Below are 14956 nucleotides of genomic sequence, written 5' to 3' on the forward strand. Positions count from 1 at the left end.
GGGCCAACAGCGGCTACTCCTCCATGGGACAGAGAGGGAGACCTGAGGGCCCAGGCCCTCCCACCACAGAGGCCTGGGAGCCTGACCCATGGGGTGTGGAATCTGAGGCTGTGGTCAGGGCGGCCCCCACACCCTGGACCCCAGACCCCCCAGATGGGCAGACACTTGAGGGGTCAGGTCCAGACGCCTCGTGAGCAGACGGGGAACCAGCCTCCTCACACAGCGGGCGGGCCCAGCTGGGGTTGGGCCAGGGCCCTGGGCAACCCGCTGCCACCAGCCCAGCCCCACCGCAGTGGTGTGGACATGCCTGGGGTCAGGAGGAGGGTCTAGACCAGGGTTTAGTGGAAGATCCCTTTTTCCGATAAATCTCGAGAGTGATTTGCATTTTCCATACTTTCAGTTTCACTTAGAAACCCCTCCTGGCAGCAGGGGGGGAGGCGTGGGGGAGACGGGAGGCCATCACTGGTGAGGCAGGCACTGGGTTCCAGCGCCCACGATGCCTGCCGGCTGTGCCTCAGTTTCCTCCCTGTCAGATGAGTGGGGAGCGCCTACTGCCCAGGGCTGTAAGAGAGGCATGCTCCTGGCCCCACACACGCTGCTCCAGGCGCCTCCCAGCCGCCCCACAGGCCCGGCTCCTGCTGCCTTGTTGCAGCCCCAGCACCTAGACAGGGCCTGGCATATGGGAGGCTCCGTGATCACAGGACAGAGAAGAACCCGCAGCTTGGTGACCTAACTCCCTGCGACCTGACCTTGGCCCTGCTGCCCACCCGCTCGGATCTTCGGTTTGTGGAGTGGAGAAGAGATCACGCCCACACGGCCTGATAGAACGCAGGCCTCGTGCTAAGGGCACCTCGGTCCCCCTCACAGACGGGAAGGGGGCCAAGCCCCTGCCCGCGCCCACACAGCTGCTGCGGTGGCTCAGGGTCGCCGAGCTGGGCAGCCTGGCTGCTGGGAGGGCCGCGCCTCCCCGGGGCGGCGGCGCGCGCACTGCGCACTCGGGGGCTTTGGTGGAGAAATCGGCAAAGGTCGCGGGCGCGACTCGGGAGGGCTGAAAAGCAGCCAGGCCTGGGAGCGGGGCCAGGACGGGAGGACCCTGTGGCCCGGCCTTCCGTACCAGCCCGGGAGATACTGCCCGGCCCTCCGGCCCCTCCGCACCCAGCTGGCCTGGGAAACAGGGGCCGATCGCCAAGGGCTGGAGGAGGGCGGGCGCGGGCCCCCCAGAACACGGGCCCGGCCGCCCCCGGGGACACGGAGGCCGCTCCGCGAGGCCCACCCGCGGTGCTTCGCTCCTGCCCCCGCTCAGGAGCGGGGAGACCTCGGGCCGGTCCCCAGGCGGGGAGGCCGAGGCTCGGAGGGTGCAGGCCCAGAGTCCGGGCCCAGACGGGCTGGTCGACGCAGGGACCGTGTGCGGGCAGACCCGCGGCCGGGCCGGGAGGGCCGCGCCCGGAAAGACCCCGCGCCCGCGGCAGCGGCTCCCGCTCGCCTCCCCGCGGCCGGCAGTTTGCGAAGCGGCCAGGGAACCGCCAGTTCTTGGCCTCACTTTACGGATTAGAAGTGTCCGCGACGGAGGCGCACAGGGGGACGCGCCCTGCCCCCGACCACGCGGCCCGGGCCTGCGGGAGCGGGGACGCAGCGCGCGGGTCTGTGGCCGCGTCGGCCCCGCGCCATCGCGCGGAGGCTGAGGAGTCCTGGGGGTCCCGCGGGCCGGCGGCGGGTCCGGGGAGGATCTGGGGGCGGGTCCGGGGGCGGGTCTGGGGGGCGGGTCCCGGGCGGCCGGGGGCGGGCGCGCAGCCGGGTCCCGGCGGGGAGGCGCGGGCGGCGCAGAGGCCGGGAGCGAGGCGGCCCGGCGGCCACACCATGGACTCGGGCCCCGAGGACCTCGAGCTCAACGGCGACCTGCGCCAGGGCTCGCCCGGCTCTCCGGACGCCTCGGTGAGCCCCCAGCCGCGCCCCACCGAGCGACCCTGGCCGGCGCCCGCGCCCCCGGCGCCCCGGGCACCTGTGCGCACCGCGTCCGCACTGGGGGTGGGGGGCTCCCCGCATCCGTGCGCCCCGCGGCCTGAGCCCCGTGCGCCTCAGCCGCGCCGTCGGGCGCCCGGGCGGTGGTCCCGGGGGCTCCGGCCACTCTGGCGGGTGAGCGGGGCGCGGGGCGGCCTAGGTGGTGCCCACGCCGAGCCGCGCGCCCGGGAGCCCGGGCGCCGCGGTCCCTCCCGCTCACTGGAGTCCGCGGGGCGGGCAGGATCCGGCCTCCGGGCCCCGGGCCAGCGGCCGGCAGACGGTTACGTCACCCTCGTGTCCGCGGCGGCCGCACAACCTGGTGCCCGATGGGGAACTCCGGCCGCTGGGAGCCCGCTCCTCTCTGCACCCGCCGGGCCCGCGGCCTGTGCAGAGCCCGGCGCCGGCCTGGAGGCCGCGGGCCCCGGAGGCCCGAAGGGGTCCCGCCCCACGTGGGAGCTGGCGCACCCCCGCCGCGTCCTTCCCGCGCTGCCGCTCCCGCCCCACTTCCCGGCGCCTGTGTCTGTGCGCCCTGGGCACGGCCTTCGGGCTACTTGTTACTTTGGACCGTCTTTCGGTTTCTGACCCCCTAGGGCTGGGGGCGAGGACGGCGCCCCTCAGCGGCGTGAACGAGACGGGGCAGAGACTGGCACTGCCCAGGGGTGGGTGACCGGTGGTAGGCCATGCCGTGGGGACACCCACTTTCAGGGGGCAGGGAGAGGGGGAGAGCTAGGTGGGGGACAGGGGGCGGGGTGAGGGGGCAGGCCTCCTGTGTGCCCCTGGCCGCACAAAATAATCCTCTCCGTCCTTGGGGAGGTTTTCCGAGGCCCCTGCTGCGGTGTGGCCCTTCAGTGGACCTGACAGCCCTGGGGTGACACAGGCCGTGAGCCCCTGAGTCAGCGGTGAAGACACTGAGGACTGACAGGTGTGCTGACGGCAGACCAGCCCTGCCCAGCATGCACACTGTGGAGCAGTGAGCTGTGTGCGTGTGGGGAGGCGGCCTTACCTCTCTGGGCCTTCCATCTGTGGTCTGAAGAGGGAGAACAGGTGACCGCTGTCTGCCGTCAGGGAAGCGGGGGCAGCACGTCGGGTGACAAACAGGTAACAAACTGGGCAGCTTGAAAGGGAGGGACCCTGCTCCCCGCCCACCCTTGGCTGCGTCCTTCACCCCAGGCCTGCTCTGCTTCTGCAGCCTCTGCAGGCGGAACGGGGGTACCACCCGAGGGCCTGGGCACATCTCAGGCCCAGGGAGGTTGGGTGGGTGTGCTCGGTGGTCACTGCATTGTCTGGGACCAGCGGGAGAGATGCGGCCCCAGACCACAGAGCCCCGCACCACAGAGCTGACAGCAGCCTGGTGGAGAAGCTGCGGTCAGAGAGCTGAACTCAGGTCAGGAAAGCTTCCTGCACAGTGTGGGACGTGGGCACCAGGCCCTGGCGGACCAGAGTGGGTGTGGGCATGGCCCTCTTCGATGTGGGGAAGGGCATCCCGGGCAGAGGGAGCCGCGGGAGGAGGACCTGGGGGCTGGACTGCCGAGCCAGTCGGGCTGGGGAGAGGTGTGTGACGGGGCCAGGCTGGGGGCAGGGGCTGCTGTGAGCGTGGACATAGTCACAAGGGGTCTCCAGTCATGGCAGGAAGGCCGGGAGGAGTGGCCAGCCTCAAGGCCGCTCCGCTCTCCCCGCTGGGGCCAGGCTGCCTCGGGACCTGCCTTGAGTTCCCGGGCACGTCGTTCTCAGCCTCACTGTCTCGTCTGTGAGACAGGGCGTGATGAGGGATGTGTGTGGAGCGCATGGTCTCCTTAACATCCCCGCCTGCCACCCTGCCCTCTCCTGGGATGGCACCCGGGCAGCACCTCCCCCAGGTGGGACCCCCGTGGAGGCACGGCCCTCTCCCTGCGCCTCTCCTGGTTCTCCTGCAACACCGTCCCCTACGCCCAAATCTGAGGGGCAAACCCTGGGGGCTCGGGATGCGTCGCCACGCCAGTGGGAGCCCCCGACGGCAGGGTGGTGTGTGTTGTGTTACCACTGTGTCCTCAGCGTGCCCCTGGCAGTGGGAGGACTGACCCAGAGGCCCGGGCCGAGAGCCCCCCAGCCTCAATTTCCTCTTCTGTGAAGGAGGGCGGTCTCGTGCCTCCCACGGTGGCTGGACTTGGGGGCGAGTCGCAGGTGTAATCCCCAAGCAGGTGCCCCCACCCGAGGCCGGGCTTCCCAGGGCCCCTCGGGAGTGAGTTGGCGTCCTCCTCACATCACCTCACTTTTGGTTGACGTGTCTCAGCTTGGGGACAGCCCCATGGACCCTGCTGTGGGGCTGTGGGGACACAGCAGGGAGGGGGTGGGATGGGGCTCCAGTGGCCACTTCTGGGCCGTGCACCCCCTCAGCTGCTGGGGAAGTTTGCTCTTTTTCCCATTTCTGCTTTCCTGGCAGATCCTGAGGCCACCGGGGTCTCGGCCAAGTTCTAAAAGGGGCCTTGACGGGGCTTTGGGGTCACTGCTGGCCTGTGCTGAGCCCACAGGAAGCAGGTCTGCGCAGCCCAGCCCTGGCCCAGCTGCTGCGGGGACCCCCACCCAGCAGACTTCCTGCCGGGCCATGGATGGGGGGTGGACTCGCGGGCATGGGGCTCTGTGGCCTGGGGCAGGTGCCCTCACGCCAAGCCAGGCGGCAGCACAGCAGCTGGTGCCCACGAGGGTGGGTCAGACGAGGGACACCCAGGCCCCCGCCAGACCCTGCTTGGTCCTCAGGTCCCACCCCAGAGGGAGGATGCCAGAGCTCCAGTCCACTGGTGCCCGCTGAGCCCGAGGGGAGGGCCCTGTGAGGGAGGGCTGCAGTGGGCCAGCATCAGGAGCTGGACCCCGGGCCCCGGGTCCCCTCCGCTCACACGGCCCCATTTCCCGGCTCATCCTTTCTCTTCCTTGGCCTGGATTTGTGTCATGGAGTCAATTACGAGTCAGCGCAGTCTTTCACAGCGGTGAGGGCTGGGTGGCGAGGAAGAGGGGTGTCCGGCTCTGCCTTGTGCCGGCTGTGCTCCGGTGGCCGCCCGGCCTCTGAGCTCCTATTCACCTCGTCTGCCCGTTTTACAGACAAGGAAACCGAGGCACAGAGCAGTCCCTCTGTTGGTCCGTGGTGTGGCAGGATGCAGGGATGATAGAGAGGAGGTGTGGGTGGAAGCCCCCACAGATTTGTTGGGGGACTTTGTCTCTCGCACTGGGAGGGTGGGTGGGAATTCCCATGTGGGCTCCTTGTTCCAAACTTGTCCTCAGGATTTGGGGTCCGTGGCGGAGTTGGGCAGGCAGGGCCGGAGGGAGTCAGGAGTCAACCCCCCCGGTCCTGTGGAGCCTCAGTGGGCCTCAGCCTGGCCTCTCCTTGTCTCCCAGGGAAGCAGGGGGTGTTCGGGCAGGAGGCTGGGTTGGGGGCCAGGCCATGGGCAGCCCCCCATCTTCTCCCATCCAAGCTGGGCTGGACCAGAGTGTCTGTTATGCTGCGCCCAGAGCTGCTGGTGGCTGTGCTGCAGACCTGGGTTCAAATGCTGTCCGTCCCAGCTCCCCTCCCTGTCCAGCTGAGTATGCCCAGCAGTGCAGCCCTGGGCCAGGCGGCCCGCTTCCCCTCCAGCTGCTTGTGAATGGCTGCCGAGAGGCCCTCTGTCCACAGAAGCTGGGCTTGGGAGCCGGCTCCCTCCCTACAAGGCTCTTCCTGGCGTTTAGGGGAAAAATCACATCCTAAGCTCAGCCAGCTCGCCCACTCCTGGGACCACCTTTGAGGTTTCATGGAAATCCCACTGGCCTCGGGGACGCAGTAACCAGGTTACATGTTCCCTGCAGTGCCCGGGTCACAGGCAGTGGTCTCCGTGGGGAGTTCCCAGAGTGGCTTTGGTAGCTGGGTTGGGGGGTGAGACGGGAGGGGGACAGAGGTGGCTGGTCCAGGCCCATGGGCTCTGGACCTGCCAGAGGGGGCCAGCCACTGCCCTCTGCCCACCGACCTGAGTGGGCCTCTCAAGACAGTGGTGTCCCTGGGACTCGCCCGCAGTGGTCACCTCCAGGGCCCAGAGCTCGGGGTGGGGGAGGCGGCTCAGCCCTGTAGCCCCCACCCTCCCCTGGGCTCTGCCCCACAGTCTCCTCGGCCCCTCCCCAGGGTGGACGCGAGTCTGTGCCGTGTCCTGGGCTGGGCTTTGGGGCAGACTGGCCGGGCTTGAGTTCTGATCTGCCCCCCCTGTCGAGGTGGCCCTGGGCAGCCCCCTCTGAGCCCCATCCCCCGTCTGTAGAAGGGAGAATAACGCTCGCTCTCACGGTTAGTGGTGAACTCAGTGGGGGCGAAGCTTCCCAGAGAGTGGCCTGTGTACAGATGGGGAGACCAAGGCCAGCGGGGCGCGGGGAGTGCCTTGTCAAGGCCACACAGCCAGGTTGTGGTGAGCTGGGGCTTGACAGGGGCCCCCCAGACCCCCAGGCCTGCAGCCTCTGGCCATTGCTCCTTATCCCTCCAGGTTGAGCAGGAAGCAGATGGCCGCATGGGCAGGAAGTGTGCTGCACCAGGAGGGGCGCGTGGGCCGGGGCGCTGCTTTCACCACAGGCTCCGAGGCAGCGGCCACACCCCCAGAACCTCCTGGGTCATCTGCTCTGTGGCACGCGTGGGGACTGAGGCCCAGGGGAGCTGGCTGTCCTGAGGTCACAGGGCTAGAGCCTGGGGCAAGTGCTCCGGGCGCTCAGGGGCCTGGGGATCGTGGTGTCAGCCACCAGGGTTTCTGCGCCCCGGGGCCTGGGTTCAAATCCCCGCACAGCCCTCACTTGCTATCCGCTTTGGACAAGGCTCCTCCCGGCGTAGCCTCAGTTCACCTGCCGTCAGTGGGTGCGAGGACAGCGGGAACAGGCTCCCCGTGCTGGGGCGCTGACGGTGTCCTTCTGTGTTTGAATGTGCGTGTGCTGTGTGGCTGTGAAATAGTTGAAGGGTTTAGAGAGCTCAGAACGAAAAGGTGTTCCTCCTGCCCAGAGGCCTGTGTGGTTAGCCTGGGCGTGCGTGTGCATGTGTGTTTACACATGTGTGTGCAGATGTGTTTGTATGTTTACACGTGTTTACTCATGTGTACGTTTGCTCATGTGTGTTTACATGTGTGCATGTGTGTCTGTGTGGCTCCCCCGCCCCCAGAAGGTGGCAGTTGCTCTCGAGGTCAGCACTGGGCTCTTTTCCAGGATTGGGACGAGGATGAGCATTGGGGTGACCTCCTGCGAGGGCACTTGGGCACTTCTGGTTTCTGAATCTTGGGAGCACACGCCTGCCCCCCAAGAAGCACACGTGTGATGAGGCTTCGCCAGCCGGGTGGCTTTGCCAGAGTGGAGCTGGGGGACAGCCTCGTGCCCAGGGTGCGTGGGGCGTGGGGGCGGCCCACCCAGCTCTGAGTGCTGCTGGAGGCCCCAGTGGGGAGGCGGAGTTGGGTCCCAGTGGGCTCAGCCTCGTGTTAAGGCCCGGAGAGCCCGTGGAGGAGGCTTCCCTGTGGGCCCTCAGGTGTAGAATTTCAAACCAAGTGGATGTGCCACTTAGAGACGCGAGGGAAGGCGGGGCAGGTAGCAGAGCCGCCAGTGCTCTGTGCTCACCCTCCCTTCCTCCTGGGCGTATTAGTCTGGATTAAATTTAAACTTGAAAAGACACGGTAAAAGTGAGGCCCCGCCCTCCTGTAGTTCTGTGTTTTCCATGGTGCAATTTCCAGAGGCAGAGAGCAGAGGCTGCGTGAACGCCATGTCCGCCTCTCACGGGCCTGTTTCGGCCCCTCCCGGGCAGCCCGCCTCCCGTCCCTGCATCTTTCATGAGTCTGGAAACAGGATCTCGCGAGTGGCCCCGGGAGGCTGGCCAGGTGACTGGTCCCGAAGGCTGTGGTCCTGGGCCTGGTGGCTCAGGGGCACCTGTAGACAAGGGCCAGGGCCGAGGGACGTGGGTCTGGCCAGGGGCAGCTTAGAGGGGCCAAGGGGCTGGATAGAAAGGGCCTCCTGCCTCCCCTGCCCCAGGAGAGAAGGGCCTCTCCTGCCAGTGGAAGTCTCGGAGGCTACCTGAAAGAAGTGACCTCTGGGCAGGATCTCCGGGCCTGGAGGTCACTCGGGAGTGACAGGGCACCTGGCCCCGAGGCCCGGGATGTTCTCAGGCAGAGGTGAGGGAGGAGGTGTCGGAACTCATGTTCCTGTTTTACCGACGTGGACGTGAGGGCAAAGTGAGTCCCAGAGGCCCGTGTGCGGCACATGCTCTGGCCACCCTGTGAGGGTCACCTCACATGCAGTGTCCTTGTCACGGAGATTGATAGTAACCAAGTGGCAGGAGGGGACCTCTGGAGGGCAGACGCATGGCGGCCTGGACGGTGGTGACAGTGTCGCGGTGTGCACTGAGCTCCGAACTCTTCAGGTTGTGGACAGTAATTCTGATCAGCTTTTGTGTGGCAATCACACATCAGTAAAGTGGTTTAGAAGTTGTTCTTAAAAATAAAAATTAAGGAAGAAGCTAAGCTCGACGGCACTGTAGATACCGAGGCATCTATTGAGCGCCTGCTGTGTGCTCTGCACAGCTGGGAGGAATTGGCCGTCCAGGAAGGTTTGCTTCACCTCTGGGCGTGTGGGCAGGAATGCGGGATCCAGCTCCCATCCCCGCACATCACTTCCTGCCCTGGCATCAACCGTCAGCCCAACCAGGGTGGGGGTGGGGGCGCACCTTGGGCTGGTGGGGGCATGCAGGGAAGGCTGCCAGAGGCCTACGCCCGAGGGCAAGCGGGCGGGCGTGCGATGGGCACCATTTTCCCATCCAAAAGCCGAGTGTGTGCTGAGGCCATCCTGCCTTCTGTCTCTTCTGGGGCCTGGTTCCCCGGAGGGTCCCGCGGGGGCTGCGCGGCCTCGTCTGGCCTCTGGTTCTACGAAGAAGCACTTCCTTTTGAGCCCTTGCCTGCAGGCTGACGGCCCACAGCCCTGCCCATTCCCAGGGAGGAGATGGAGCTCACAGGGGGCAGGGGTCGCCAGGGGGCTGCCCAGGCCCAGGCTGACTACACCCCCACCCCCACAGCCACCTCGCCGGGGCCGGAACCAGCCCATCAACGTGAACCATTACGCCAACAAGAAGAGCGCGGCCGAGAGCATGCTGGACATCGCTCTGCTGATGGCCAACGCCTCCCAGCTGAAGGCCGTGGTGGAGCAGGGCCCCGACTTCGCCTTCTTCGTCCCCCTGGTGGTCCTCATCTCCATCTCCCTCGTGCTACAGATCAGCGTGGGCGTGCTGCTCATCTTCCTCGGTGCGTGCGGGGCCTGGGCCGGCCACGGGAGGGCCCTGGTGTCTGCTTGCCACCCCCTGGCACGGGGTACTCACCGCCTGATATGCTCTGAGCAAGAGGGGTTTGCGGGCCCTCCTCACTTGGTCACACGGTCCCAGATGTGGCTCCCAGTTCACTCCCTGGAGGGCCCCCCATGTCTCTGTCCTTCCACCCACCATAGCTGAGGACACAGAGGAAAACGTCATAAACACAGTAAGAGTTGACATGTATTGAGCACCTACTGTGTACCAACTAGTCCTTGTGGTCGACAGGGACTAGATGGTGGTCCCGCCCCCCTGGTGAGGGTCAGAGCTAGGAGCAGTGCGGAGGTGGGCTCACCTCCACTTCCGCCGGGCTGTGTGGCTTCGGCTGGGTTACAGGACCTCCTCGGCCTCGGTTTCCCTGGTGTTGTAACGTGCCTCTAAGGATCGGGCCCGGGGTGGGTGCCAGGAGCACTCGGTTACGGCGCCGGGCGCTGGGAGCGGAGCCTGCCTGCGTGTGCTCGGCATGTGAGCCTCACGATCCAAGCCTGGCCTTGGGCTGGGGCTTCCCCTCCGGCCGGGCAGCAGGCCCCCAGGGTGGTTCACGCATTGAGCGGAGCTGCGGACGGCGGCTGCCGGGCCAGGCCTCACAGCGGTGTGGGGCGGGCGTGTCTCTGGGGGACACACGGGGCGTCCGCGGCCCGCTGCGGGCCCCATGCAGGCGGCCCGGGCAGTGCCCGCTCGCTCTTGCCCGCAGTCAGGCACGACCTCAACGACCCTGCCAAGCACGCCAAGCTGGACTTCCTCAACAACCTGGCCACCGGCCTGGTCTTTATCATCGTCGTGACCAACATCTTCATCACTGCCTTTGGCGTCCAGAAGCCCGTGGTGGATGTGGCGCCCCAGCAGTAGGGGCTCAGGTGAGCCGGGAGGGCCAGCCGGACAGGCCTCGCTCCAGCACAAGCCCGCGCGCCCTGCTGGGCCGCTGACCACCGGCAGGCCTGGGGGCTCAGGGCCTTTCACTCGGAGCCCCTGTGACCTCGCGTCTGCCGCTGCCCAGGCCTTGCAGGGTGGGCGCCCCCAGCCACGTGCACCCGCACACCACGCTCAGCCGCCGTCCTTGCTCAGAGGCCGAGCGTCTGTCGAGGGTTACCCAGCTAGGGAGCAGGGGCCGCGGGGAGGCCACGTAGCAGGCTCAACAAAGAAGCCTCTACTATGGGGGGCCGAAGGGGGCGACACAGGCACCCCAGGTGTCGGGAGGCCGGAGGCAGGACGGCAGAAGAATCCGACGCCACGCCCTGGCGCATAGGTGTCCTGCGTCTGGGGCTCTGGCCAGAGCTGCACACCACGAGTCCACACGGCCTCAGGCCCCTTGGGCCTGCCCCAGAGGAAGGGTGGGCACCACTAACAGACAAGCGTCCGTCCACCAGCGACGCCCCATGGCAGAGTGGCCAGGAGGCTGCCCAAGCACCTGTGTGGCGGGGCATATGAGAAGATCTTCCAGAGTGGCCAAGTGGACACTGGGAGTGGGGTCTTTGTGCAGCCCAGTTGGAAGCTTCTGACCTCCACTGGCCCATACCATGGCCGTTGGCCCCACCTGGCATCCGATTTGCTGCCCGGCTGCTGGCCCCAGTTTGCTGCTAAGTCTGTCCCCCATAGAACTCTCTGGACGCCAGTCTGCTCCCTCGCTCATTGGGACATTTATTAATCACCTGCTGTGTGCCCCACATAATCCTGACTCTCCCGAGCATCAGCCCAGTGAGGAGGCCTGCGTGCCCCACAGCACCGGCCCCTGTTCTCCAAAGGCCCCACCAGAGTGTGCTGGGGCCAGTCCTTTAAATCCTGACAGTCACTCAGGAGGGGACACTGAGGCTTTCCCAGGTCAGAATTGGGCCCTTCTGACTCCAGTGTCAGAGTGGCCCCAATGCTTGGGGGGTGGTCACTGGACACACTGCTGAGGCAGGGTCACCAGGACAGGAGTGGAGGCCCGGGCGGCCCCTCATGCCTCTTCTCTTCCTTCTTTGCAGATGCCCCCGGATCATGCCAGGAGCCTCCTCGCCCTTGGGGCCCCCCGCCCTTTGGGCAGCTCTCCCCGAAACCACCAGATCTCGGGCTGGCCCCACAGGACCTAGTCCGGGACAAGCATTATGTGGTCAGGCCACTCCAGCCAGTGCACGGCCTGCTCTGTCCTCAGTTGTTGCTCCTCCTGGAGCGTGGGGCGGAGAGCCCCCGAGAAGGGTCATGGCCGCCACGGACACACGCAGGCCTGAGGATGGGCAGCAAGGGGCCAGGGCCACCTCGGTCTCAGGACGTTTCCAGAGGGACAAGGAGATGCCCCTGACTCTGCCAGCGCAGCAGTGTCCCAGCCTCACGTGTGGCCCTTCTGGGTGACCCACAGCCTCTGTGCTTCCTGTCCCAGGATATTGGACTGCCAGTCCCCCCTGGTCCTTGTGGTGGCCACAAGTCCTGCACACGCTCTCCACCAGCAGACTGGGCAGGGCCCCAGCCTCTCCTCAGGGGTCCAAGCTCCCGCTTTTCTAAGCACGAATGACCAGTAAAACTGATTCTCCTCCTCGTGTGGCTCCCAGTGTTGTCCTCCCCTCCCCCAGGCCTGGGCCCTGCACCATGACCACGGCCCTCCACTAGCCCCCCAGCCTGTGACCTTGAGGGGAGCAGCCTCCATTGGCATCTCAACGTCACCCCCACGTGTCCTCAAGACACTTGGCCCCGTGACCCCTGACCAGCCACTCATGGAAAGTTCCAGCACTCTGATGTTTCCTACAGTCTGCGTGCTCTCTGTACCCAAAGTGGTGCCCAGTGCTGCCCTTCAGTCAGGCCAAGAGGCCCAAGGAGAGTGGGACTGGCACTGGGTGGGCCTTGACCCTGTGGAGACCGCAACTCCACAACAAGGGCCAGGTGCTGTCTCTGGGGCCCAGCCTGTCCTAAGGGTCCTCACCTCACCCAGCTAGAACCCCCACCTTCCTCGGTCCACCCCACAACCCCCTTATCTCCTCCCCCCTGACTCCTGCTGGCCGCACCATTCATCTCCTTGAGGGAGCAATGCCCTCAGCTGGTCCCCTCCAAGTGTGATACCTGGGAACACCCATGGCCTTCTGCCCCCTCTTCTAAGCAGCCTTCAGAGCCCTGGGTGGGCATGTGGCCTCCCCCATCACTTCTCTCCCTGACCCTGTCGGGGAGGGGCAGTTCCCTTAAGTTGGTCAGGTGACGCCACCATCTCTTCTGTGGGGCTAAGTGATCAGCTCCCCAGAAAGTGATTGACAAACACAAGGGGCTGGCCCAGTGGTGTAGTGGTTAAGTTTGTGCACTCAGCTTCAGTGGCCCAGGGTTCACAGGTTCAGATCCCAGGTGCAGACCTACGCACCGCTTGTCAAGCCATGCTGTGGTGGTGTCCCACATATAAAGTAGAGGAAGATGGGCACGGATGTTAGCCCAGGGCCAATCTTCCTCAGCAAAAAGAAGAGGATTGGCAACAGATGTTAGCTCAGGGATAATCTTCTTCACACACACACACACAAAAGTGATTGAGAAACACGAGTGTTTATGGGTGAGATGGTCGGATCCTGGGCTTTGCTTTAAACGACTGCAGGAAAAATCGTAGGGAGGTGGATGAAACAGGATTGAAAAAGTGCTGGGGACTGCAGAGTGTGGAGGTGCTCCGCTCTTGTGAGCATTGGAATGTCCCATAAACATGGTTTTCAAGATGATCCCACGTGGGACAGCCACCCTTCCTGCTGGTTCCCGGGAGCACATCTGACCTTCCCTTCTCGCTTTTGCCCAGAAGCAGTGGGATGAGGGGGTCAGGCTCCCTATCACCTGCCCCCCACCTGGCCCTCTTGCCAGCTCCCTGGCTCACCCAGTCCTGTCCCCGTTGCCCCCTCCACCTGGCCGTCCCTGTGTGTCCAGGACAGTGTCTGGGCCCAGGCTCGCAGGTCCAGCTCTGCCCAGGGCCTGGCACCTTGTCCCTGGGGTGGCCTGCGGTCACAGGGTTGGTCCACAGCCACGAGGGAGGGACTCACAGGGCAGCACTGTGGGTGTAGCCAACAAATGGCCCAGTTCCTCCTCTGGCCAGGACAGGAAGTTTGCCCGGACACAGATGGTGGGAGTGAACCCCAGATGGCTGGACTGAGTCCTGGGCCTTGAAGCCAGGCTGGCCTCCATGGGTGCTGGTGGCATTGGGGACAGGGTATAACAGTGGGTGGGCCTGTGCATCACAGCCCCCCACAACCCCCTTCCCAGGTGGGGAGTGTGCATCCCCATTCCCACAGCCCCTGTCTCCAGGTACCCCACGCAGGCACACATGACAGCCTCCCACCTCCCCACTGACCAGCTCCCAGGCTCCCGCCTCAACAGCCGCTCCAGCCCCCTAACCGTCACTCCAGATGTGTTCCCATCTCAGGGCCTTGGCACATGCTGCCGCTCTCCAGGGTCAGGGCTCAGCCCTGAGGTCCTCCCCGTAGGCCCTCCCAACCACCTCTGCTGGCCATTCATGGCAGGCTATTTGGGTCTACTCTGCCTTTGGTGCCATGGGCTAATGTCACCGCCCACAGTGTCCCCATGGAGCCTGTGTCTGAGCCTTGCCCGCCCCCACCACACCTGGCCCAAGGCCAGGGCTGCAGCCTGGAAGGCGTGTCCTGCCCTCCAGTCTCCCTGAGGGCTGAGGGGCTCAGCTTAGGCTGGGGTGAGAAGGTGGGCCCCCCATTCATGCCTGCTTATGGGCTTACTTACAAGCCCTTGGTCTGGCCCAGGTCTCCCACCAGATGCCACCATCTACAGCCTGTGCCATGGCACTATATCTGGCATACAATAGGTAGTCAGTAGGTCTGCAGTAGATCCACTCACTTAACTGGGTAAAGGTGACAAACATGCCTGGGTGAAGATGATAGACTTTCTCCTCTATCCATGACCTGAGACTTGGCTGCACTAAGCCCAAAACCAGCCTGGAGCCATCCCTCATGTCCTCACATCTTAGTCACACCCTCCCTCACACCAGCCTCACACCCTCCAAACACCTTCCTCAAACTCTTCCTGACACCCTCCCTACACCCTCCCTCACACCCGCCGCAAACCTGCCTCACACCCTCTCTCACACGCTCACACCCGCCTCATACCCTCACTCACTCTCCCTCACAGCCTCCTCACACTCTCCCTCACACCCTTCCTCACATCCTCCTCACACCCTCACAACCTTCTCACACCTTCCTGGCACCCTCCTCACACTCTCCTTCACATCCTCCTCACACTCTGCCTCACCTTCTACTCACACTCTGCCTCACATTGTACTCACACCCTGCCTCACATTCTCCTCACACCCTCCTCAGATCCTACTCACAACTTCCTCACATTCTCCCTACACCATCTCTCACACCCTCCTCACACTCTCCCTCACACCCTTCTCACACCCTCATAAACTCACAACCTCCTCACACCCTCTCACATCCTCCTCACATGCTCCCTCACACCTTCCCTCACACCCATCTCACACCCTCCTCATACCCTCCTCACATACTCCTCTCCCTCACATCCTCTTTCACATCCTCTCTCACACCCTTCTCACAGGATCCTCATACCCTCCTCACATACTCCTCACAGCCTCCTCTCACTTTCCCTCATGCCCTCCTGTCACATCCTCCTCACACCCTCCCTGGCACTCTCCTCAGATCCTACTCACACTCTCCTCACCCTTCCCTACACTCT

General features: G+C 65.1%; 1 protein-coding gene across 2 annotated transcripts; it reads left to right on the forward strand.

Annotated features, from left to right (window-relative positions):
* The first annotated feature begins 1833 nt into the window (after window positions 1–1833).
* NINJ1 (ninjurin 1) lies at window positions 1834–11815 on the forward strand. 2 transcript variants are annotated; one of them, XM_058566097.1, is made up of 4 exons: window positions 1834–1932; window positions 9017–9242; window positions 9999–10161; window positions 11269–11815. In XM_058566097.1, exons 1-3 carry the CDS (start codon window positions 1858–1860, stop codon window positions 10151–10153), a joined length of 456 nt encoding a protein of 151 aa, XP_058422080.1. In that variant the 5' UTR covers window positions 1834–1857; the 3' UTR covers window positions 10154–10161; window positions 11269–11815. The 2 variants fall into 2 exon arrangements, with proteins under 2 accessions (XP_058422080.1, XP_058422082.1); XM_058566099.1 differs by lacking the exon at window positions 11269–11815 and having other exon boundaries at window positions 10003–10158.
* Window positions 11816–14956: the final 3141 nt, after the last annotated feature.

Source organism: Diceros bicornis, chromosome 22 (assembly GCF_020826845.1).
Source record: "Diceros bicornis minor isolate mBicDic1 chromosome 22, mDicBic1.mat.cur, whole genome shotgun sequence".
Lineage (NCBI taxonomy): Eukaryota > Metazoa > Chordata > Mammalia > Perissodactyla > Rhinocerotidae > Diceros > Diceros bicornis.

Coding starts and splice junctions, on each gene's coding strand:
- NINJ1 (XM_058566097.1), top strand. CDS start 1,858: ATGGACTCGGGCCCCGAGGACCTCGAGCTCAACGGCGACCTGCGCCAG. Junction 1,933..9,016: donor CCGGCTCTCCGGACGCCTCG/GTGAGCCCCCAG, acceptor CCACCCCCACAG/CCACCTCGCCGGGGCCGGAA. Junction 9,243..9,998: donor CGTGCTGCTCATCTTCCTCG/GTGCGTGCGGGG, acceptor TCTTGCCCGCAG/TCAGGCACGACCTCAACGAC.